The sequence below is a fragment of the Ursus arctos genome, unplaced genomic scaffold (genome assembly GCF_023065955.2).
Source record: "Ursus arctos isolate Adak ecotype North America unplaced genomic scaffold, UrsArc2.0 scaffold_1, whole genome shotgun sequence".
Classification (NCBI taxonomy): Eukaryota; Metazoa; Chordata; class Mammalia; order Carnivora; family Ursidae; genus Ursus; species Ursus arctos.
In genome coordinates this window covers 101,925,328-101,947,276 of record NW_026622763.1, presented here as the reverse complement: position 1 = coordinate 101,947,276, position 21,949 = coordinate 101,925,328, and the positions used below count along the sequence as shown (strand labels likewise).

The 21,949-nt window shown below is 52.5% G+C and overlaps 1 protein-coding gene across 9 annotated transcripts in view; it reads right to left on the bottom strand.

Annotated features, from left to right (window-relative positions):
* Window positions 1-21,949, bottom strand: part of DIS3L2 (DIS3 like 3'-5' exoribonuclease 2) — a 344,026-nt gene that overhangs the window by 21,505 nt on the left and 300,572 nt on the right. For all 9 annotated transcript variants that reach the window (XR_008956850.1, XR_007188480.2, XR_007188478.2 and 6 more), the window contains exon 14: window positions 21,101-21,180. Coding sequence is in view for 4 of the 9 variants with exons in the window: in XM_026491698.4 (XP_026347483.1) it covers window positions 21,101-21,180 (80 nt within the window). In the remaining 5 variants the exon portion in view is untranslated. The remainder of the gene's footprint in view (window positions 1-21,100; window positions 21,181-21,949) is intronic.

Genomic DNA, 21,949 nt, shown 5'->3' with positions numbered 1-21,949 from the left:
AGGCCCTGCGGGTGAGGCCGGAGCCAGGTTTCCTCTTCTGTGAGGCTGAATCCACTCCAGGGCCTTTCTATAGGTTCAGCGGGTGGGGCCCAGCTGCAGCGAGGCACGTTTCAGCCTCTTGTTTTTCTAGCTCAAAAGGAAGTCTCCAGAGGCTAGGCGTCGGGAGCATGGGCCCTCGGGCCCTGCCAAAGGGAGGCCCAGTGGCTGCGGTAGGGAGGGGATGGGGGTTTGCTGGGGAGCAGGGTTGACAGGCAGAAAGCCCTTTGTCAGCGTAAAGCTAGCTGAGAAGCCCAGCTCCCTTCCCAAGGTTCAGGACTCTGCTCGAGGAGGCACAAGGCCGGTGCTCATGGCAGAAAACTCCCCCTAAGCAGAACCAGGTGGCAATGTGTGCTTGTGGCCTTGCAGAGCTGGGTAATTAGGGCTCGCTGGCTACGCTGTGGTGTTGACACACATGCCTTTCTCCACTTCTAGCTGCTGTCCAACTGGAATTAGAACCGCTGACCAGAGGAGGTGTGGCCAGGATGCACAGAGGCCCGGCCACCTTCGGGAGTGCTGCAGTGCCCCGGACAGCTTTGCTGCCCTGTTCAGACTCCTGGGCCCGGGGGTCCCTTTCGTGCCCCAGCCCAACTACTGGGGCCTGGCTCTGTAGCCCTGGACAAGGGACAGAGTGTAGATAAGCTCAGTGGGGGCCAGCCTGGTCATCACTGTCACCGGGAGGGATCAACTTTAATTTTAAAGTTAGGCTTTGGGCACAAAGCTATTTGGGAGAGAAGAATGTTCCAGAATGCAGGTGCCCCCCCCCCCCCCGCCCACCCCCACCACGGCAACAGACAACTAGGTAAGAGAGGATGAGACACATGTTCCTGGGAACTCAAGCTACTTTGCTTTTGCAAGTTACAACAGGCTTTCCTCACCTCCCCAAAGACACTCTTGGCCTCACTGCTGCTGGGGAGCAGCTCAACTTGAGCAGGGCCACCAGCCCAGCCACATAGTCACTGAAGGCTGGAAGGAAGTAAGAACACTTGCTGGTCTCAGGCTGGGCTTTCCACGCAGCAGAGTGTGGCAGGGCCGTGACTGGAGACTGTGGTCTTTTGGACTCCAAAGTCTGGCCTCTGCCCCCAGCCAAGTGGAGGAAAGGGTTTTCTGGAACGAGCAAAACAGGAATCTGAGTCTTTCGGGAAGCACTGTTTCCTCAGCCACAAAGAGGGGAATCTGTGCTCCAATGTCCCCATGCAGCCTGGCCATCAAGGCCTGCAGACGCTGGGGGGCTACCTGGGTGGGCTGCCCAGGGCTGCAAGGCTTGCAGAGGTGTGGCCCTGGGGGAGGCCCTGTGGTGGGTGTGATGAGCTGCCCACAGGCTGCCCCTCCACCCAGATGCTGCAATCAGCTCCCATCCTGAGCCCTGGTCATGCCAACCTTCTGTGCGTGCCTGGTCCAAGGCCATGGGGAAGAGGGTCGGGTGGGAAGCACTGACATGGGGACATGGTCAGGGTTATCCAGGCTGTGCAATTGCCTTGGGACACCACGGGGACACACCAGGAGAGAGTTCCAGTCTCTGAAGAGGCACCTGTGGGTGCCATCAGCTTCCTCAAAGACAATACTTCTTGTAAAATCCTTTGAACCCAAGGGTCTAGACCTGAGCATCGTCCTGGAGCCAGAGCTTTGAGCCTTGAATGCTTTGAGGCTGCTGGGGATGGGGCAGGGCAGCTGCCCAGTCCAGCCCAGAAAGGGGCCAAGGATGGATGTTGCCCTTATCTCTGAGCTGGCACAAATCCTATGCTCTCACAGCACGGCCTCATGCTGGCTTCTGCACATTCTACCCCCGGCTCCTCACAGGCCACTCAGGCCTGTGCAACACCAGCCTCTCTCTGGCTCTAACAGCTGTTTCCCTTCATCTGAGGGCTTAGGACAATCTCTTGCATATGGTAGGCACTCTCCAAATAGAAGTCTTTATCTGCAATTGTTTGCTTTGTCTATGTAAGACCAATACCTCTATTTCTCTGGCACTTTATGCTGTTTTCACAAGTCATAGACCCCTTGTTGTTCCTATGAGCAAAAGGAGGCTCAGAGGCCGAGTGACTCCTCCAAGCTCACAGACCAAGGACGCAGACACCCCACCAACTGCTCTTTCTTCAGGTCATCTTGTGTCGCCTGCCCAAAGCTCCCTGAGGACTGGGCAGCAGGGTTTCCTTAGCGGTGCCCGACTGAGGGCTCTGCTGACAGTGGGGGCTCAATACAGAGCCTGCCTCACGGTCACACTGGTACCCGGGGGACAGGCCCCTGTGGGGGTCTGCTGCATCACTGCAGTCCTTCCTCCTACCGGTCAAGGGTACCTCCTCCCTTCAGCAAGGGTCGCAGCAGCCACAGAGCCCAGGTCACTCATCTCAGCCTGGCACTCCACCTCCCCAGCAACCTCGAGGGATGGAGATGTTCCCTGGGGCTGCTCCCTGCCCGTGTCTGGAGCTGGCCACACTGGGCAGGCAAACATGTGAGGCCACCTGCAGGCCTGGGCTGGCCTCTGCCTCTTTCCTGCTCAGGGGACAAAGAGAGCAGGACTATTCCTGTACCTCATCACTTCCCCCAAGGAAATGCTTCCTCCCATCTGTGTCGGGGCTCAGGCTCCGTCTTAGGTCTCAGTGTTGCCACTGGAGGAGCACAGGTGCTGAGCACATTTGTTCTCACTGCGCTAGTCCCCACAGCCATCCCCACCACCCCCACCTCCAGTCACTAGCTAAAGGCTCGAAGGTTCTGCCTATTTCCTCTGCGACCTCTTTTTTTTTGCTACTGCTACTGCCCCACCTGTGGAAGTGTGCTGGCCCACGGTTCAGACGGGAGGGCAGGGCTTTCTGCAGAGCCATGGCCATCCTGACCCTCAGATGCCTTGGTCTGAAAGCCTGCCCTGGGAGCTGCCCCTTGGCAAGCCTCCTACAAGCCTTTCCAGTCTGTTCCGAGAGGGTAGTTCCACACTGAACTCCGAGGTGGGCAAAGAATTCAGGCCTTTTTTATGCTTACCCTGGTGAGTTCCATACGGTCAGAAAAATTTCAAGTCTTGTTTGGTCAGTCCCTTGGCCAGGGCCATCGGAGGGGCTGAACCCTGAGACAGATCTGGCTTCCTGCATCACAGGCCGCCACTCCCCTGGCTCCTGCACACTTGCTGGCTGGCTCCTGGCTTCAGCCTCGCTCCCCCACCGAGTCACGAGGAAATGGGTACCTCTGTTCCTGGGGTGCTCTCTGGGCCTCCTCTTCGGTACTGGGCACCCACACTCTCCAGGACCACTCCCGGGCTCCTGCACTGGGCCCTCTGCTGGCCATGCCCTGGGGCGCCTCCTGGGCTCAGTCGCACTGAGTTTTCAAGGCTCAGTTCAGGCTCAGAGCTCAAAACAGATGACAAGTGTCTGCACTGAGGCTCGTTTTCCTGTCTGGGGACCAGGCCTCCCCCATCTCTGTATCCCACGGCCAAGGGCAAGTGTAGTAATGCTTGGAGAACAAACGAGGCATTTCAGAGACATGATTTGCTTGGTGCTCCAGAGAAAATGCTGAGGGGAAAATGAGGCCTGTCTTTGGAGGTGGAAGTGGAGATGGCAGGAGGGCCTCGGAGAGTGCAGTTACAGCTCCTGCAGCTTCCCTTCAGCTCAGCCCTGCTGGAAGGCAGAGCATGGACTTGGCAGAAGGAACCTAAGATGGCTTCTGCCGGCCCAATGGGACGTGTTGAGTCTGCTCGAATGAAATTCCTACTCGCCTGCAGGTGGTTATTGCTCAGACCCGACACAGGGTGAGGGTGTGGCCAGGGCTCATTTGTTGGTCACCTGACAAATGAATAGTCTTGTCCAAAGGCAGCCCGCCTCACTCTCTCTAAATATGAAACCCAGCAGATTACCAAAAAAAAAAAAAAAAAAAAAAAAAAAAAAGAACAAAACTCTCCTCTGGGCTGTTTCCGCTGAACTAACACTTGTCTTATCACCCCCTGGGATGTGGTATGTTGAGTCTGGCAGAGGTCTTCATTAGCTAAGTGACTTGTAAAATATTGACCTACCGTTTTATGAACTAGGCTCAGAGTGGTTTAAATGGATATGTTCCTGTCCAGAGCCTCTGGGCTTCCCCAACATGATAATGTCTCTGCCTAGGCAACCTCCAGGTCACACTCAGGCACCCGCTCTCCCTCTGAAGTGTGGGTGGGGGCCAGCAAAGAGACTGCTGGTTTCCATCCCCATCTCTACCTTTTGTCTCTGGGCCAACGAAAGCTCTCAGATATAGGCTGTGGGAAGACTTCAGCCCTTTCTGGGTGTTACCCTCAACTTGACCTTAGACCCAAGGCCAGAACAATCTGGATTAGGCCCTTTATCCCTCCAGGTGAGCTGGGTCAGTGGTAAGTCAGACAGTGAGGCCAGCAGATGTCAAAGCCTGACTGGATCCAACGGTTTCACTTTCCTGAGCTGCCACTCCAAGTTCGTCTTGGGGAGCCCTGTTTATCCAGGACTTCGGAGACACTCTGAGAAGGCTGGGCACCCGGGATGCTACCCGATTTCTGTGTCAGTATGGCCTTCTGGGAGCTTCTTCACAGGTAGCTTAGGCCCAGCCTGGGCAGCCATTCATCACTGGGAGGACCAGTCCGTTCCATCCCGGCCTCCCTCAAGGGAGAGGGCACAGCACCCAGGGCTCTCTGGCCTCAGCCGGACAGTCCCCATCTGGGAGGAGGCCCTACCCAATGCCCCACAGGGTCCACATAGTTCCCTGGCTGCAGCTGTCCTCCCAGGCCCAGGCCTCTTGTCTCTCCGTGCAGCTACTGCAGGGGATAGGGACGGTGCTCCCTGGCTAATGGCGTCATGCCAGTCCACTCACTGGCGAATCTCTGTGAGGCTCGAGCCCGGGTCCTAATACGTCACAGCTGTGTATTGGTGGCATTACTGCTAAAAGGTCATTTGCAGCCACGGAAGAGACTGGGCGCTAGTTTCACCCAGACATCCTTGCAGGCAGTGTGCAGATCAGGGGGCCCCACTGCCAACCTCCCACAGAGAGGGGGTGCTGCTCCCCGCTCTGCAGCTGTCTGCCCAGGAACGGCGACACTCAGACCGCTGAGTGCTGAGGCGAGCTGTGCCTAATCCCGAGGCACTGAGTTCTGAGGAAGCAGAGGCGTGGTCCCTGCACGCGAGGGCTCTGAATGGAGGAAAGCCACCCTGTGCTAGATCTGCAGGTACAGGGAGAGGCGTTCGTGGTGGGGGGAGCACAGCCATTCTCCCTCTATCCGTAATTCTCTCGCCCCAGCAGAGGCTGACAAGACAGAACACAGAGCCCTGATGAGCTCCTCTCCTAGCTCCTGTCCTGCCACCTGCCACAGAGCAACTGCCTCCCCCAGGTCAGCTGGGGCTCACCGGACCTTACATCCTGCAGGGCCTCCCACACTGACACCCCAACATCACAGGCACCGAACGGCATGGGCTTTCCCACGTGGGAGGGGCACATCACCGGGAGCCCGCTCTCCACGCACTTTGCGCACCTCCGCCATGGCCTTTGTCACCGCTCGAGAATGTGGTTTTGGATGCCCAACGGGCCGTGCGCTTCAGGGAGGAGGGGCTTTCTCCCTGCCTGTGCTCGGTACGGTAGCTGGCACGCGCACGGGTCCAACGAAGTGTGCTGGGTTAGCAGAGGAAAGGTGTCCAGGTCTGGGCTGAAAATGCCTGGGAACTGGTTCTCTAGGCCACAAAGCACGTGGGCAGACTTCAGGGCCTCTGCTCACACACTAGGGAATCTCCTTGAGGTTGCTTTCTAGGACTGGCAGTGGGAAATGACCCATCTGACTCATAACACAATTCTGAATATAGGGGTTTCCTGATGATCCCTGTGGCTCCCCTGCTCTAGCCCATCTTTCCCAGGGTTCTGACCAGCACTGGCCTCAGGCCTCCACGAAGGCTGGGTGTGGATTGGAAGAAGGTGCAAGGAGGACAGGGGCTCTCCCTTGCGGACAGACAGCTTCGCTTTCTAACCAAGCATGGTGACGGTGTATCCCTCAGGGGTCTGAGGAAGGAGGTTTGACCCACACTCCTATCCTCTACCCACAAAAACTTTTCCATCCCGTTGCTAGGAGTTCATGGGTCAGGAAGCCAAAGGCAGAAACCTGCCCCATGGGGCCCACAACCAAGTACTGGTTCTGAGGAGACAAATGGGTCCATAAACAACCTGAGAGTTAAGTTTGATGGCACTAGGAGCTGGAAAACATGCTAGGAAGAGGACCAAAGGAGGGAAGAATTCCTTCAGCTTCAGGAACGGAACACTGAGGAATTGGATGGTTTCTTAGAATGTTTATGACTCAGAAGCTGGTGGCCAGCTAAACGGTCTTTCATCGGCGCTGAAGAAGAATGTGAGGAAGCAGATTTAGATTAAACTGGAGGCGATCAGCAGTAAGGAAGAGCCTCCCAACATGACAAATGGCCTGAATGATTCAGTTCACAGTTGATTTTAAAAGCGCAACCTTCTCGTGCTTATCTGGAACTCAACCACATGCAATCTAGAATATTCAAAGCGCGGGGCAGAACCAGGAAATGAACAACAAACAAAGCCTGTGAGCGGCCAACACAGGTGCAGGAGCCAGGCATCCAACGTGACTCACGGGGAGTCCTCCTTTGCTCATCACCCAGAGCTCTTCCTCCTCCTGAACGACGATTCTCACCGCACAATGCACCTCCCTGATTCCACCCCCCCCCGGGGGGGCCTCATGCTTCTGGACAGCAGTGGAGAAGTGACGACCCATGCTGACTGTAACGGGGGACACACAGGCAGACAGGGCAGGGGCTCAGCAGGTCAAGTGACAACACGAGGCACCACAGAGCATTTAGTGTGGAGGGACAGGGCACTGCACAGCGTGCTAGGCCGCGAGGAAAACATTTCTATACCACAATATAAGCATTGTAAATAATCCCAAATTATTAGAAAGGGCTTCGTTTGCACCCAGTTAACACTATTCAAGCAAATAGTAGGAGTAGAAACTTAAAACAAACTTTTGGTGCTTGGAAGAATGAATCTCTCTCAAGGTGAAAATAATGTTCTAGAGAATAGACCCGAAGGTTCTAGATTGCTCAGACATTAAGGTATTTATCTAAAGATCACAGCTGGTCTACTGCTGTTTGACATGCCAATGAGAAGATACCCAAGAAGTGCAGGGTGAAGAAGCCACGTGAGAGTCAGGGCTCCCGGGACACAGCCAGTGGTGCCCCAGCCTCTGTGGGCCTCACTTGCGAGTGCTCCCCGCAGCTCTTTAGTTACAGGGTGATGTGGGTGGGTCTTCAACCCCAAGAAATGCACCACATCCTCTGCCATCTCAGGCCACTCTCACGGTTGGTACTTGTGCCCCACTGACTGTCCTGGGCTTCGGGGGCAGACACCATGTCTCACTCATCTTCCACCTTGAAGTCTGGCCTAGTAGTGCCTGGCATGTCCTTGGGGCAGACAGGGAGTCATGTGAGGTTCGCCTGGGGCCAGCTCCAGGTCAGCAGAGTGGTGTGTTCTGGGTCTCAGTGAGGCCTCGCTGTGCTGGGTTCTCTGAGCAGCTGCATAAGTTGGCCACTTCCTGCCACTTGACTCAATGGGCAGGAGCTGGGAGCTTGCTCTGAGTCACTCTGTGAGATCTCTCCCACCTGAGTGCCCACCATTGAAGCAGTGTGCTCAGAAGACCGAGGAGATGGTGTTTAATTCCTGTCCAATAAATGAAGCAGCCTCTAAGTGATTTATATCAATTGATGGCCTTTGTCATCAAGCACAGCAATTCCTTCAGGCTCCGGAGGCTTCCTGCCCAACCACCAAGAAAAAGCCACAATGCCCCAGAGAGCTGGGGAGTGGCAGTGAAGACAGATCAGGAACACTTCCCCACAGAGAGCACAGCCAAAAGCTTAGACAGCCAAGCACGTTCTGGTTATCTGCCAGGCAGCTGTAGGAGGTGACAGCCACGGGCACCTTTCTTTAGGCTTGGAGCCAACACGCAATCCTGTGGCTTGTTTTTCGTATGGGCGAACCTCCCTGAGAGTATCTCAGGCCTCTGCGGCCTGGGCCCGGGCTCTGGACTTCCACGTACCCAAGAGATGGTGTTTATACAGAGGCACTTGCTACTCTAAGCATCCGAACATGCCCTAAAGCCTGGCACAGCACACCAGCATGGAGGGAGCTGGAAGTCGCACCCCACACGCCAGGAACTGAGTGGGCCTATTCATCAAACAGGGAACAGCCTGAACATCACCAGCCTCTTCTAGAAGCCCCTGAAGTCTTGAAAAGGGACAGGCCTCCTTGGGTTTAAAAACTGCCCAGCTGAGCTGTCGGCTCATAACAGGGGCCCAAAGAGCAGTCTTCCTTCCAGGGATGCAGAGAAAGAGACATGAGTCGTGCTGGAAAATTCTGAAAAAGGTATGGATATGGCAGGTAGAGATACAGAGAAAACAAACATGCTAATTCTCTCTGGTCAAAGCACGTCACCACATGCTAAGAAGCATTTAGGGAAAAAACAGCTGAAGGGCTCCACGTCACGCTGGATTGCTGCAGCCCCAGAAGGCTCCCCAGAATGTGGAGACTGTGGTCCGTCGCAGAAGATGCGTAAAGGGAAAGGCAAAGTTGTACAAAGGACACTGAACTCCAGAAGGAGAAAAAGTTGTTTGCTTAATGTAGCCCTGTGTTAAATCAACCAAAGAAGCATTTACTCTCTTTTATAAGATCTTCGAGGGTTTCAAAGTATTTAGTTTCAAGAGTTCTTGGTGTCCTAGAATTTTCTGTCTTGCAGGGAATTCTCCCGCGTCATCCTTGGGTAGTTATTTAGGCTGCAAAAGGCGGGGTGTAAGAATAATGGGGACATTCTCACTGAGGCTTGGGCCCAGAGAGCCCTTGCCAGCCCCAGGGCCTATTTGGGTTTGGGTCTCTACCCTCCCTGTGCTCTGCCTTCCTCTCTCCACATCTCAGCAGAGAAAGATTCTGTGTATCTGTGTAATCCTCAAGTTGGGACAGCTGACACTACAAAGGGCTTAAGCATACACAGTTCTACCCCACAACGCAAGCCGCATGACTGGCAGGAAAGTCTTCAGTCCGCACCTCCCACTCCCTGGGATCAGATAAGAGCTCAAGTGGCAGAAGCCAGGGAAGGCCCTGGCCTGGTGGGTGGCTCAACCAGGTGGCTGAGGAGAGCTGCAGGTGCAGCCCTTCAGGGTCTCAGGCAAGCAGGGAGGGCGCCTTTCAGCGTGAGACTCACAGCTGCCCGAGTTTGCACCCGTGGCAATGGAAATCAGAGAAAGGTGGGATGGAGCGAATGACAGTGATAGGAGGGGATTTGGAGGTGGAGAAAGAAAAGATGTTAAATATACCTGTGAGGTAGTTTAACAATGTTTCTCCTGGAAATCTGTGATAAAAGTGATAGTTTTGTAAGCTTGGGGGTTTCACATTCAATATTCTAGCAGCCAATCTGGGGGGGGGGGTGGTGAGAACAGTCTGGGTGTGGGTCTGACACATCTGTTTGAACCCCTGGTCAGCTACAGGTCCTTCTGTAAAGTGGACAAGGCAAAACTTCCCTCACAAAGTTAAAATGAGACACCGTCTTATGATAAACATCAGTTTCTGTTCTCTTAAAACACTGATTCCATTCGCCTCGCTCTTAGCCTACAAACCACCACTGCTGCATTTCAAACCCAGAAGTATTTCCACACTGAAAGCGCATCTTGGGGGAAAAGTAAAATCAAATGTATATTCAAGGGTAAGGTTCCATAACCTTACATGAGTTTGTGGTAAAAACTCCCCTGAGATCAGAAACAAGACACGGTGCCTGCTATCATCACTTCCATTAAACACCGTACAGCGCAATAATGCAAGAAAAAGAAATACATGGTGTGAGCACCAGGAAGGAAAAAGTAAAACTCTTACTACTTATAGATGACATGACTGGGTATATAAAAAAATCAAAAAGGACCTCTGAACAAATTATTGGGGTTTAATAAATAAATTTAGCAAGATCACTGGATACATGATCGATCCAAGTAAGCTGTACTTCCATATAGCAGCAACGAAGGAAAAAGGAAATTTATAAATGCCATTTAAAGTAGTATGACAAATATCAAATGCCCAGGAGAAATCTAACACAAGATGAGTAAGACTTCTACATAGAAAATTATAAGACGCTATTGAGAAGAAGAATCAGAGAAGGTGTAAATAAAGAGCAGGACTGAATCGCGCAGATTGGACAAGGCGTGATGGATTCACACAAAGTCAAGTCTCCAGCAATGTGAAGGAGCGGACGCGGCTAGATGCAGCAACAAAGATGAATTCTCACAAACATAATGCTGAAAGAAAGAAAATCAGACACGAAAGGGAGTATACGGAAAGATTCCATTCATATGAAGTTCAAGACTACGCAAAATGAATCTGTAGTGTTACAAGTTATGATGGTGGGTTCCTTTTGGGAGGAGGGGGGGCATGAGGGAAGCTCCCAGGTGCTGAAGTGCTCACTTTCTTGATTTGGGTAATACTTCTGTGGGTGTGTTCGCTTCTACTATTCCTTTGAACTAGATGCGTAGGACTTGTGCGCTCTTCTCTACGCATGTCATAGTTCAAAAATAAGTTTGACAGGTGGGTTTACTGTAAAAATCTGTTTTCCAGCGTGTGCACTATGGAAGAAAACAGTGGAATGAAGTCCCCCTCTATGCCAAGACATGGATTAGGGTGCCTGAGCGTGTGTGCTGATGTGTCTGCACAATCTCCCCACTGTTGCTGGCTCCCATGCTTTCTCACTCTGATCAGTTCTGGCCTCAGAAAGCCAGCGGGAGGGGTGCCTGGGTGGCTCAGTGGGCTAAGCATCTGACTCCTGGTTTCGGCCCAGGTCATGATCTCAGGTCTTGGGATACAGCCCCATGTCGGGCTCTGTGCTCAGCACGGAGTCTGCTTGAGACTCCCCCGTTCCCAGTTCATGCTCTCTCAAACAAATCAATCAATCAATCAATAGATCTTTAAAAAAAAAAAGGGAAAGAAAGAAAACCAGCAGGAGCCAAGGAGCTAGTAATTTCTCTTCCAGGCTGAGCAGCCCGGCCCCGCAGCACCGGAAACCCCTGCTCAGGCAGTTCAGTGCTCTAAGACCTGACTTCAGGCCCCTCTGCCCCCCATTCTTGCAGCAGGTGGAGAAAGGGTGCTGACTCCACACAGCTGGTTAGGAGTTTCTCCCTGCCCTGGCCACCCATGACTTGCACTACATCTATGGAAGACTGGGTGACTGTAACCCAAAGGTAATGTAAGCGACCCAGGAGGCTGGTACGCTGACCCAGGCCTTGCTGTCCTCCCTGCCGGGGCGCCCCCGAGCAGGTCAGCAGCACCCCGTGCAGCTGAGCCAGGCCCTGGCTCCGCCATGTAACATGTGGCTGAGATCGGATCCCAGGGAGAAGGTCGCTGGCTCCACCTCTTGTGTGTAGCTTGACCTTGGGCAGGGCACGCTCAGGGAATCGGTTGCCATCTCTAGGAAAGGGCAGTGTTCGTTCTGCCTTCCCTTTCTGTAGGGAAAGCTGAAGTGAAATGCACGCTGCATTTTTGGCATCCAAGGTCTAGAGGCTGCGTGGCGTGAGGTGGTGGGAGGGCCTAGCGAGCCACCCACCACCTCTCTGCATGGTGTGGAAGGGGAGAAGCGTCCCCCCACTGATCCCCCTCTCGGCTGCAGCAGCTTGAGCAGGAGCGGCGCCCGCACCGCGCCAGTGCCCCACACCGGGGCCGCGATGGGAAGCAGGGTGCTCACACCTGCACTGCGCGGCCCACTCCAACCTGCACACTGCCGCTGCAGGCCTGCTTCCATGAGGTCACTCCTGGCACCCCTCTCTGGTGGCAGGGCCTCCAACTTCCCTCCTCTCCCTGCACTTCCAGCTCCCCTTGCTCCTAACCAAGGGCTTCGCCAGGAACAAGAAAGGCTTTCTTCAGTCGGACCTGGCGGTGTCGGTGGTAGGTCTGGGGCTCTCAGGTAACGTCACCGCTTAGCCTGAGGAACTGGCATCAGGTCCGAGGTGCGGACACAAAGTGTCACTTCCAAAGCACCAGGAAGTGTTGGTGTTGGTTTGAAGTTGTCAGGCTCCTGGGAAATACCTCCTCTGCTTATTTTAGGTGAAGGAAGAGAACACAAACCAAGCAGAGGGGAAACGAATCATCAGAGCTTGTCCAGGAGTCCCTGCCCTCTCGCCCGCCCCACTGTGGCAGCCGTGCCGCTCAGACCTCCTGCACAGGAGCATAAATTGCCTTACGGCTCGGCTGCAGCCTCTGCAACCCACCACTGCACGGGTGCTGAGCCGCACTTTGGGTGGGCTGCCCCCGGCTAGTAAATGTGACTCCTCCAACAGGCGACTTTCGCTCAATGACTTCCCACAGGCCTGGCTGCAGTCTGACACTCTCCCTAGGCAGTCCTTCTCCTTCCCCCTCCTCCACAGGGGCTGGATGTGTGGAGGTCTGAAGACTCTCCTGCCCTCTTCTCTTCAAATGCTGGCCTGGCTTCTGCCCTGTCGGCAGATCTGAACCAACACCTGGAGTCCTGCGGTGGCTCTGAGAGTTTGGGGACTGCTCAGTCATTACCTGGCAGGCAAAAGCGCTGCGCTTCTGAGGGCTACATGGGGCACGGAGAGTCCCTGGCATAAAGTGGCGGCCTGACTGCTCACAGATTCGCCAATGGCGACCTGGGAAAAAGCTTTGGCTTGACTTGGTGTCAATTCGAGCGCGTGAAAGCCTGGAAGGTGCGGTGTCCACCAGGACTGTGAGGCTGGCTGGTTACTGGGAGGTGTGCCGATGCCCAGCAGAGGGACAGTGGAAGACGGAGTGCCCTCCATAAGCAGTTAAAGGCAAAGAGCCACAGGGGCCTCTTTGGCAGCTTCCAAAAAGGTGGCCCACTCTTCCCTCAGGAGGCTAGCAATGCCCCTGTGCTGGAAGACACACACAGGTCCTTCCCCTGTCCCTAAGAGTGTCCCCTACCTCCTTTCCGGGCTGCCAGGCCCCTGACTAGGGCTAAATGCCAATATGATAGTCCTGCTGGGGGCGTGCTGGGCCCTTGATAAGGGAGGAAAGATATTATGTACCAAGGGTAGGAAGAAGCCAGAGCCTTCTGAGGGGCGCAATCAAAGGAGCCAGGAGATAAGAAGAGGTGAGCAAGAATTCATGGACTTGGGGTATTTCACGGGATGTGCAATTTAGCGCCCTGGCAAAGACCCGAGAGGGCGGGGCACACTTGCTCCTGGGTGGTCCTTAGAAGCTCAGAGAAAGTGACAGCTAAGGCTGAGGGAAGTGGAAAGCCATGACCTGCCCTGGCAGCCAGCAGAGGAAGGAATAAAGAGGCTGAGGGAAGGGGCCACACTGGAATGGACGCACTAATGAGTTCAGAAGCCCCAGCAGAGGCTTACGTTCCGTGGGAATGCCTGCTGGACACTCCTTCGCTGGGGTCACCAGCACTGCACTAGTGAGAGGGATACCAAATCAGTAAGGAGTCTGTGGGTACCATTGGTCTGTAGGCCAGAGAGGACAGCAGCAGAGGCAGTCACAGAGCTGGGGTCACCAACACTCATGGCGATGACAGTGCCTGAGGTCCAAGAGGCCAGGGGTACCTTGGTGTGGGCCCCTCTGAACTGCCAGCGCCAGCCACTGCCAGCATTCTTTAGACTCCAAGTGTATCGGGGCCAGCAGACGAGAGGAGCAGTTATCATGGGGGGGAAGAGGGGGACAATCAACCTGGATCTGAGGAGGGGCAGGCAGAGAGACGTGCGGAACTCAGGGGAACTTCCTGGTGCTCCCTTGCCCCACTGTGAACAGACATACAGACATGTGCCAACCCTGGCTTGAGAAGGATATGACAGCCAAGGGCTCAGAAACCATGATGCAGGTTTGGGTCAAACTACCGGCTAAGCTGCCAAGCCCTGTGGAGGCACTGGCTGAGGGTGAGAAGAATTTGGGAGGGACAGTGGGTGAGAGGGAGGGGACGACCAGCGGGGACCCCAAGTTCTAGTCCGGTGATGGAGGCAGAAGCTTGTCCTATTAATTTCTCCTTTCGAAGCTCCTCCTTGGGAAGAGCGCTAAGCTCTGCCCCTTGGGTCTGCTCGGACCGTCCAGAAAGCACTATGTGCTCAGGGGCTGGGAGAAAAGAATCCAGGTGGGTTGGCGGGGTCCCGGGGCCTTGCCTCAACCCTGGCTGTTGCTAGAAAGGCCAGTGACCTGAGTCATGAGGTGCCCACGGCTTGTGGAGAGCAGAGGACGTGAGGACCAGCACTGCCCTGTCCCCTGGAAGGCTGCAATGTTGCTGTCCTTCAACGCAGGTTTACAAAGGTGGGAAGACACTTCAGCTGAGGAAAATCCATCCCGCAGGGAAGCTTTCTTAGACACCTCTAGATGTCGGCTATTTGATATGGGTTTCAAGGTGCCAACATGAGTCATCTGGCCAGTCAGGAAAACACAAAAGATTTGGTTTCATTAGTTTAACAAACTAACCTGTCCCAAGAGTAAGACGGAGGTGGGGGAGCCGGCTGTGGGCGTCAAGGTAGTCTCTGGACCAGGGCGAAGCGCAGGTGCCGTGGGGAGGAGAGGGCACTGCAAAGCTACAGTCTGGGTCTGCCAGGGCCCAGGGCAAGAGCCACGCAGGTGGGTACAAGGGCGGACACTGTGCCCCATAACTGCTTACTTACACAGCCACATCACACACTGCTTCATGCCATTCTCCCCTGACCCTGACATGTATGGTCATCTCCATGTTCCTCATGGAGAGACTGCATCCCAGAGAGGACAGTGACCTGCCCTGGAGAAGACTGGCCAAACTCAGATTTGTGATGATAGGTCAGGAGCTCCTCCTATCAGACCAGGCTGCCTGCTTTCGCAGGGGTCCGCAGGGATTGGAAATCATAGAATTTCCCAGACAGAGAGCTTCTAGGGCAGACCTGCCAAGGAGAGGCTAGAACCCTCCCCTCCCCCCACCCCAAGATTTGAGTTGCAGAGAGAAAGGCAGGTGGTGTGAAGGCACAGCAAGGGCTTTGGAATAGGCTCGCACTGGGGTAAAACTCAGGCTCTGCTCCTGACCATGGTGTGGCCCTGGGCAGGTTAACCACTCTCTTAAAAAAAAAAATCTGTAGAATTGTGAAAATAAGATCTGTCTTGAGTGGTTGTGGAACTAGAAATAACCCAGGTAAGCCCATAGCCCCATGTTGGTGATTTGTGGGGATTCAGGAGCTGGGCAGCTCCTATCACTATTACGCTGCATGGATCAGAAACTCGAGAGGTCACGAACAAAACGGCGTATTTAATGCTCGTCATGACTGTTGCTATGCCTCACTATCAGGCAAAACACGGTAGGCGCTTGATGTAAGTTAAGTGTAATCACTACTATATTTACAGAGTTAAATAAAATTTTTACAGCTTTTTTCTTCTACATGTTAGTTCTTTAGAATTCATAAACTATCCAAGGAGACAGTTTTCCCTGATGTCAGGAGCAATTAATCCTCATCATAATCCTACAACAAATAAAAAGCAAAGGCTGGATAGAGATTTGACTCCCAGGAGCCAGGTTCCCTCTCTAAAAGATTAAGTTAGCTCCCCCCCCCCCCCGTCCTCAAGTATTGTGTGCCAGGTCCTGGGCTAGAAGCACTGAAGTGAACAAAACAAGGACCTGACCTTACAAGGGCCCAGCCCAGTAGGGGTAGCAGCAGGTGAACCAATATGCCTGAAGTGCCCTGTACTGAACACTGAAGAATGGACTGGTGAGGTGCAGGACCATGGAGAAGGGACACTGGCTTCAGCCTTTAGGGATGGTTGTGAGGGGCTGGGATGGCTTCCCGGAAGAAGTAATACTTAGCTAAGAGTGGAAGGAGAGATAGGGGCTACCTAGATGGGTGGGGAAAGGGCCATGGGAAAGAGTGGGGTTCTAGAAACAAGGAACAGCCTGGTCACACAGAGACACATCGTACATGAGAGACTCGAGGTGGTCTGGTAGGGGTGTGATATGGGGGACGCTGCAGTAGGTGCGGGCCCAGCCCCTTCCACTAGCCCTGGGCCTCCAAGGGCCACATGAGTGTTCATTTGGCTCTGTAGCCTCACTGCCTAGTCCTATACTGGTCCCTAGCAGAAACCCTCAGAGTGCTTGGTGAATGAGTGAGTACTCAGATTTGCATTTTAAAAAGTTCATTCAGACTAATGGTTCTGACAAGAAGGTAGACTGGACTGATGTGGACGTCCTTCCCAACATAAACATAGGGAAATGATGGATGAAACATATGAGAAGAATCATCTAAATATAAAACTGAGCATGAGAGAATAATGGGAAAATTCCCAGTTACCTGAAATACAGAGGAAACTAAGTCAAAGCCAGACTCTTTATCGTGGCAACTATGGCTGGGATTATCAAACTCTGATACAGTTATAGGAGCTGGGATTTTAATGGCCACAGGAGGAAGAAGACCTGGCCAGGGAACTGGATCCGAGAGCCTCGCAGAAAGCCAGGAATCCAGGAAGGGCTGTTGGTCTTTAAATAGGGACCAGAAGAGCTTTCTCACAGCCCAGAGGAGAGTCTGTCTGTGGTGTGGAGCAGAGGTTTCTCCTCTGCAGAGAGGAGATCCCAAGCCCGCATAGCATGGGTGGGTATAGACACACGCTACCCAGGTTCTGGGAATCCTGAGCCAAGAGGTTCACACTGAACTAGCCGGGCCTCTGGAACTCCTGGGATCTCGGCAGAACCATTGCCAAAGCGATGAACACACACATCCACAGCCACGGCTCCCACGGTGCAAGCAATCCCGACTTAAGACGGTCTCCTGATAAAAAAGAACAAACCACGCGAGGAAGTGAACCACCATGAAGGCAAGACAACAGACACAACACATGGGAGAGCTGGTATCTGTAAAACTAGAAATAACTGAATACTTCGAAAGATGCTATACGTGTAATGAAAATAAAAGAAGAGATGAAAGGAATAGAAATCATGATAAAAACTAGGACACTAAAAAACAAAAACTAAAAATTAACAGACTGATTTTAAAAAGGTCCAAACAGAACTTCTAAAAATTAAAAATAAAATAAAACCCCTCACATTTGAAAGCAGTATTCAACAGCTGATTACAAACAGCTACAAGATTAGTACACTCACAGATGTTTTTGAGGAAGTGCTGGAATACATCACTGGCAGAAAAGGAGATGGAGAAAAAGAGAAGACAGAATAACATGGCAGGTTTCTAACAGGAGTTCTAGGAAAGACTGGAGAGGATCAGAGATAGCAGAGAAGGATTTCCAAATGGAAGGATGATACTGAGTCCCCAGCAACATAATAAAGATGAATCTACCCTTAAATTGATCACAGTAAAACTGCAGAACGCCAAAGTAAAAAATCAGGTCTCAAAAACAACCAGAATGAAAAGCCACACAAAGCTCCCTCAGGCGGCAGAGAGGACAGGCTGGAGGTCAAAGGGCCAGACGCAGGAAGAAGTGTGCCAAGTAGCTCCCCGTCCCTGGCAGTGGGAGGAGGGTGGTGGGGATGGAGACAGGGGAACACTCTGGACAAAGTTCTCCATCTGTGAAGGGTACAGCTGTCCACACAGTTGCTCCAAAGTCAGAAGCAGCTACTTTCCTCATCCTTGCTCCCACAGCACTCAACTCTCCCCATTGCAATGCGTGAGTCCCCCAGGAGAGCTGCGATGAGGTCTGCTCTTTACACAAACTTCTCGAGGCCCTGGAGCAGGTGTAATTCATTTTTTGTGCCCCAGTGCCTAGCACAACACATGGTATGGGGCGGGGGCCTACTGAATGCGTAACTGACTTCTCATGAATCACTTGTTTGCTCTTTGTGGCCTGTTCTTTGCCCCGTGAAGAGATCTCCAAACCCCACTTTGAGAAACGACCCTCTGTCAGCCCCAGATTCACTGGATTGCATATTAAAGGCAGTGAAGCTTTCTGCAACAGAAAAATAGAACGTCCATGGTGGAGACTGGTAGCACCTGTCAGCATCAGGGGGAGAGGCCTCGCATTTCTTAGGTGCAGATGTGACCAGCTTTTAAGGGGCTAAAGGGATAATTTGAGTGAAGAGCTTTACTATCTAGCTCCAGACACAATAGGGCAGCTTCTTTCTTCTAATGACCTTAGTTAAGAATGTTTACCTGAGAACTGTGCCCTCTAGCCCAAGAAGAGGCAGGGTCCAAGTCCGGCCTGATATCAGATATGGACAAGTCCCAGGGCCTGTCCTTCCTGGAGCCCAGGGGCAAGTATAAGCCCCTTAATGCAGATGGAGAACAAGATGATATGGAGCCAAAAATCGGGGTTACCAGGATGTTTCCAGGGAAGGAAGCTGAGAAGAACGTCCAGGGAAAATGAAAGCAGAGTGCCTATTTTCAGGGCCACTCCATTTGAAGGGAAAGGCCACTGGGGAGAACTGTCCCAACAGTCCCAATACTTATTCACAACACCTTCTTCGCTGACGGACTGAATTTGGCAGAGCGGAATACTAAAATGACTATGAATTATACTGTGGGAAATACCCAGGTCAAAGTAGCAGTTTCAATAATTAATCGTACCAAACGAATCCTCAGAGATCAAGCTAATTTCTTTCATATGGGGAGCCTTCTCGCTCCGCTGCTCTTGCATTCATGTTACTTGGCTGAGGCAACATGGACGCCATAGGGCCTGTGGCGAAACAGCGTCCTCTCCCGAACACCACTGTTACACCGCTATTGGGATGCAGGCTCTCTGGGGGAAATGACCCTAAAAGTGAACAGAGGACCACAGACAGGGTAGAGCCCAGGGGAGAGCAGAAAGTCACAGTTAAGCTCATGGGATTCTCCACACTTCGCTTCCCAATACACACGTGGGCAGAGGAGGCTGCCTTCAGACAGAGGGCATCGCACACAGCTGAGCGCTGCCGAAGGCACGTGCGCCAGCCTCTTCCCTACGCATACTCCGTTAGCTGCAGCCACAGCTCACGGGTGCAGCCTTGTCGGCACTGGGAAAACAGAATGGAAGTCACGGTAATTCTTCTGTTTGGGAAGGAGAGGCAATCAACACTCACCATGGACACTTTATGTGCTAGGCTGTGACGATGTCTATAACATGTTATTCCGATTCCCAGGACCATCATCCCCCCAGTTAGGGCAGAAGGTATCATTAGTCCCACTGTTCTTAACAGATGGAGAAACTTGAGGCTTAGAGGTTAAGATGTTTGTCCGCAAATTGATAATGAACCCCAAACTGCCTCTACTAGGACAAGCAAAAGAGAACCGCAGAGAGGGGTGTCACTGAGATGTTTGCTTGCCATCGTTTCCCAGATCGTGGCTCCTATCCAGTTTCCTACACAAATGCTTTCTTTGGCATGTCTCTGGGGGCCAAAGCTTATCAATATTCACAACCCCTAAATTCTCCTCTTACATCGCTTATTCTGATCACATGCTAGGAGTTGGGGATCAGGCCAAGAAACAGAGCTAAGCTATTTTCTCCTCTCAGCTCCAAAGACTACCTAAGTTGTTGTCACCTCACCTCTGAACTGCGAAGACATGAACCTAAAAGAAGGAAGGCCAGTGTCATCCTCCCACTGAATGAAAATGCTGCCAACCTTTTCCCCAAAGAGCAGGGAGTCAGGCCAGAATTGGAGTCTGTCAACACCCCTGGGCTGAAAGATCTGTTTCTGTTGCCACAATCTGTGTGCGTGGGGCTGCCATCCACTGCCAGCCAGCAGGCACCAACCCAGGGAGCGCAGGGTGGCACGGACAAGCAGCTTACGGCTGACGCTTCTCTGACTCCCTAGTGATGCTTGCGCCTGCCCCCAGGGGCTCACTCAACGGTCCCCGCCAGTCCCTGGAACCGAGAAGTCCAGCCCTATGTCTCTGCTGAATTCAGCATTATGAGACGCTGAAGTGGTATCTCTGACACAAAGGCCTGGAAACCCAGGAACTTCCAGGAACAGTGCCATCCAGGAGGACAAACGATGGTGTTAAGGGCGCTTGGTCAACCTGTCCAAAATGACTACTTTGGTAGGAACTGAGGGTACACAATGGTCTCCTCTGAAGATAAATCACAAACAAGAGTAATGCCTTGAAAGTAATACGAATGGAGATTCTGGTCATGAAGGCGCCCGGTAACCCATCTTCCCCACTGCACCAGAGCAGGAGTTCTTCAGGAAGAGCGAAGTTTTTCTTCTGCAATGTAAAGGACAGTTCCACTGGCATGTGTTTATTGGATTCCTTCCAGTGGGTACCATTACATAGCTTGCATATTTAAACAATTAATCTTCAAGTCCAGGTTGGGACTGTTCCTGTCACTGACTGGGATTTCTAAAATAGCAATGCAGGACAACAACTGTTGCTCATCTATTCTCTTCTCAGAGCAAATGTGATCACAGTGACTCTTCCTCACGTGGCTAAGGCCAGTGAGCTGGGGCAAGTTACTTACATTCCCCAGACTCCAGCTTCTGCAAATACACCCATGATGACAATGGAGAAAACTCTTCAGAGTGCTATGAGGATCACAAACGTAACATCCCCAGGGGTGTGCCTGATGCCCAGCGGGGGCTCACTGGTAGCCATTGTCACCCATCATCACCACTGTCATTGCCATCAGCGGGCACTCGCTGTGTCACAGACAAAACTACACAGTCAAGAGAGGCAGTCTGTGGTGAAGGAAAGAGCGGCTGGAACAGCCTGCCAGGTGCCACCTTTCTAATAAGATCACCAACTTGGATCTCTGTAAGTACCCAGAATCCCCTGATTATAAAATTCACAAGACAGGCTAATGCAACAAAACCTATCCGGAAGTGCAGTCAGACAGAACAGCACAAGCCGAAGTCACACAGTGAACCAAATTAGCAAGTGTGGCATTGGAGATGGGCGGCTTAGGGGGGTCCCCTAGAGGACAACTGAAGTCTGGAAAGGAAGGTCTGTTTCAGAATATATAATACCACCCATACAAGCACTTCAAGTCCTATATTTAGGAGCCAAAGAGATTTTACAGGAGAAATAGTTTTGTGCCAGCTATTTTCCAGTAGATTCCCCCGAAGTGTGATTCCCTTCCTGACAAGCCTTCATCAGAGAAGCCCACTGTGAGAGAGCCCACAGGTGCTCCCTCTGCAGGACAAGGTGAGGGGACACTCCTCCTTTCCCATCAAGGGGCTTACTTGTTGCTGTCACGGTACTCATAGATGTGACATCCTTGAGGCAGTCCAGTCTCGTGATCCAGAGTGAAAGCAAGTTTTAGCTGCAGAAAAAGAGAAGAGAGAAATATTGAAGTCTAGGCAGCATGTGCTATTCATTCTGGCTGCTGAAATGAGGAAAAAGTTAAGCAAAATCCCATTCTCTCCAGCTGACATGTTGTGGAGAGCCCAGGCCTGCCACTTCGGGGAAGAGCCATGTCTTACAGGGACACTGTCATCAGTGGGGGTTGTTACGGGGACTCTACTTACTCATTCAGCATATAACCAATGACTTATTGGGCACTTACTTTGTGCCAGGCACTGAGCTAGCTGGTGGGGAAAGAACAGCGTAGAGAAGCAGAGAGGGGCCTCCTTCATGGATCTGTCTGGTCGGAAAGACAGATATCAATCAGGTACCCACATGGATGAGTGAATGAGTGAATATAAAACTTCCAATTAAAATAGGTTCTCTGAAGCAGGAAAAAGACCCCTGCGTTTCTACAGAAGTATATAACCTGATCCAGACTGGGAATAAGGGAAGGAGGAGGCGAAGATGGGGAGAGGGGAAGGTTCTCCTTGGCAGAGAGCACAGCATGTACGGAGGCCCTGAGGCAGGAGTCTGGGAACTGAGGGTGGCTGGTAAGCCGGAACCCAGTAGCTACAGAGGACATGGTGGGCAGTGATGCTGGAGAGGGAGGCCGGGCAGAACATGTAGAACCTGGCTGGCCACGTTAGGATTTTTTTTTTTTTAAAGATTTTATTTATTTATTTGACAGAGATAGAGACAGCCAGCGAGAGAGGGAACACAAGCAGGGGGAGTGGGAGAGGAAGAAA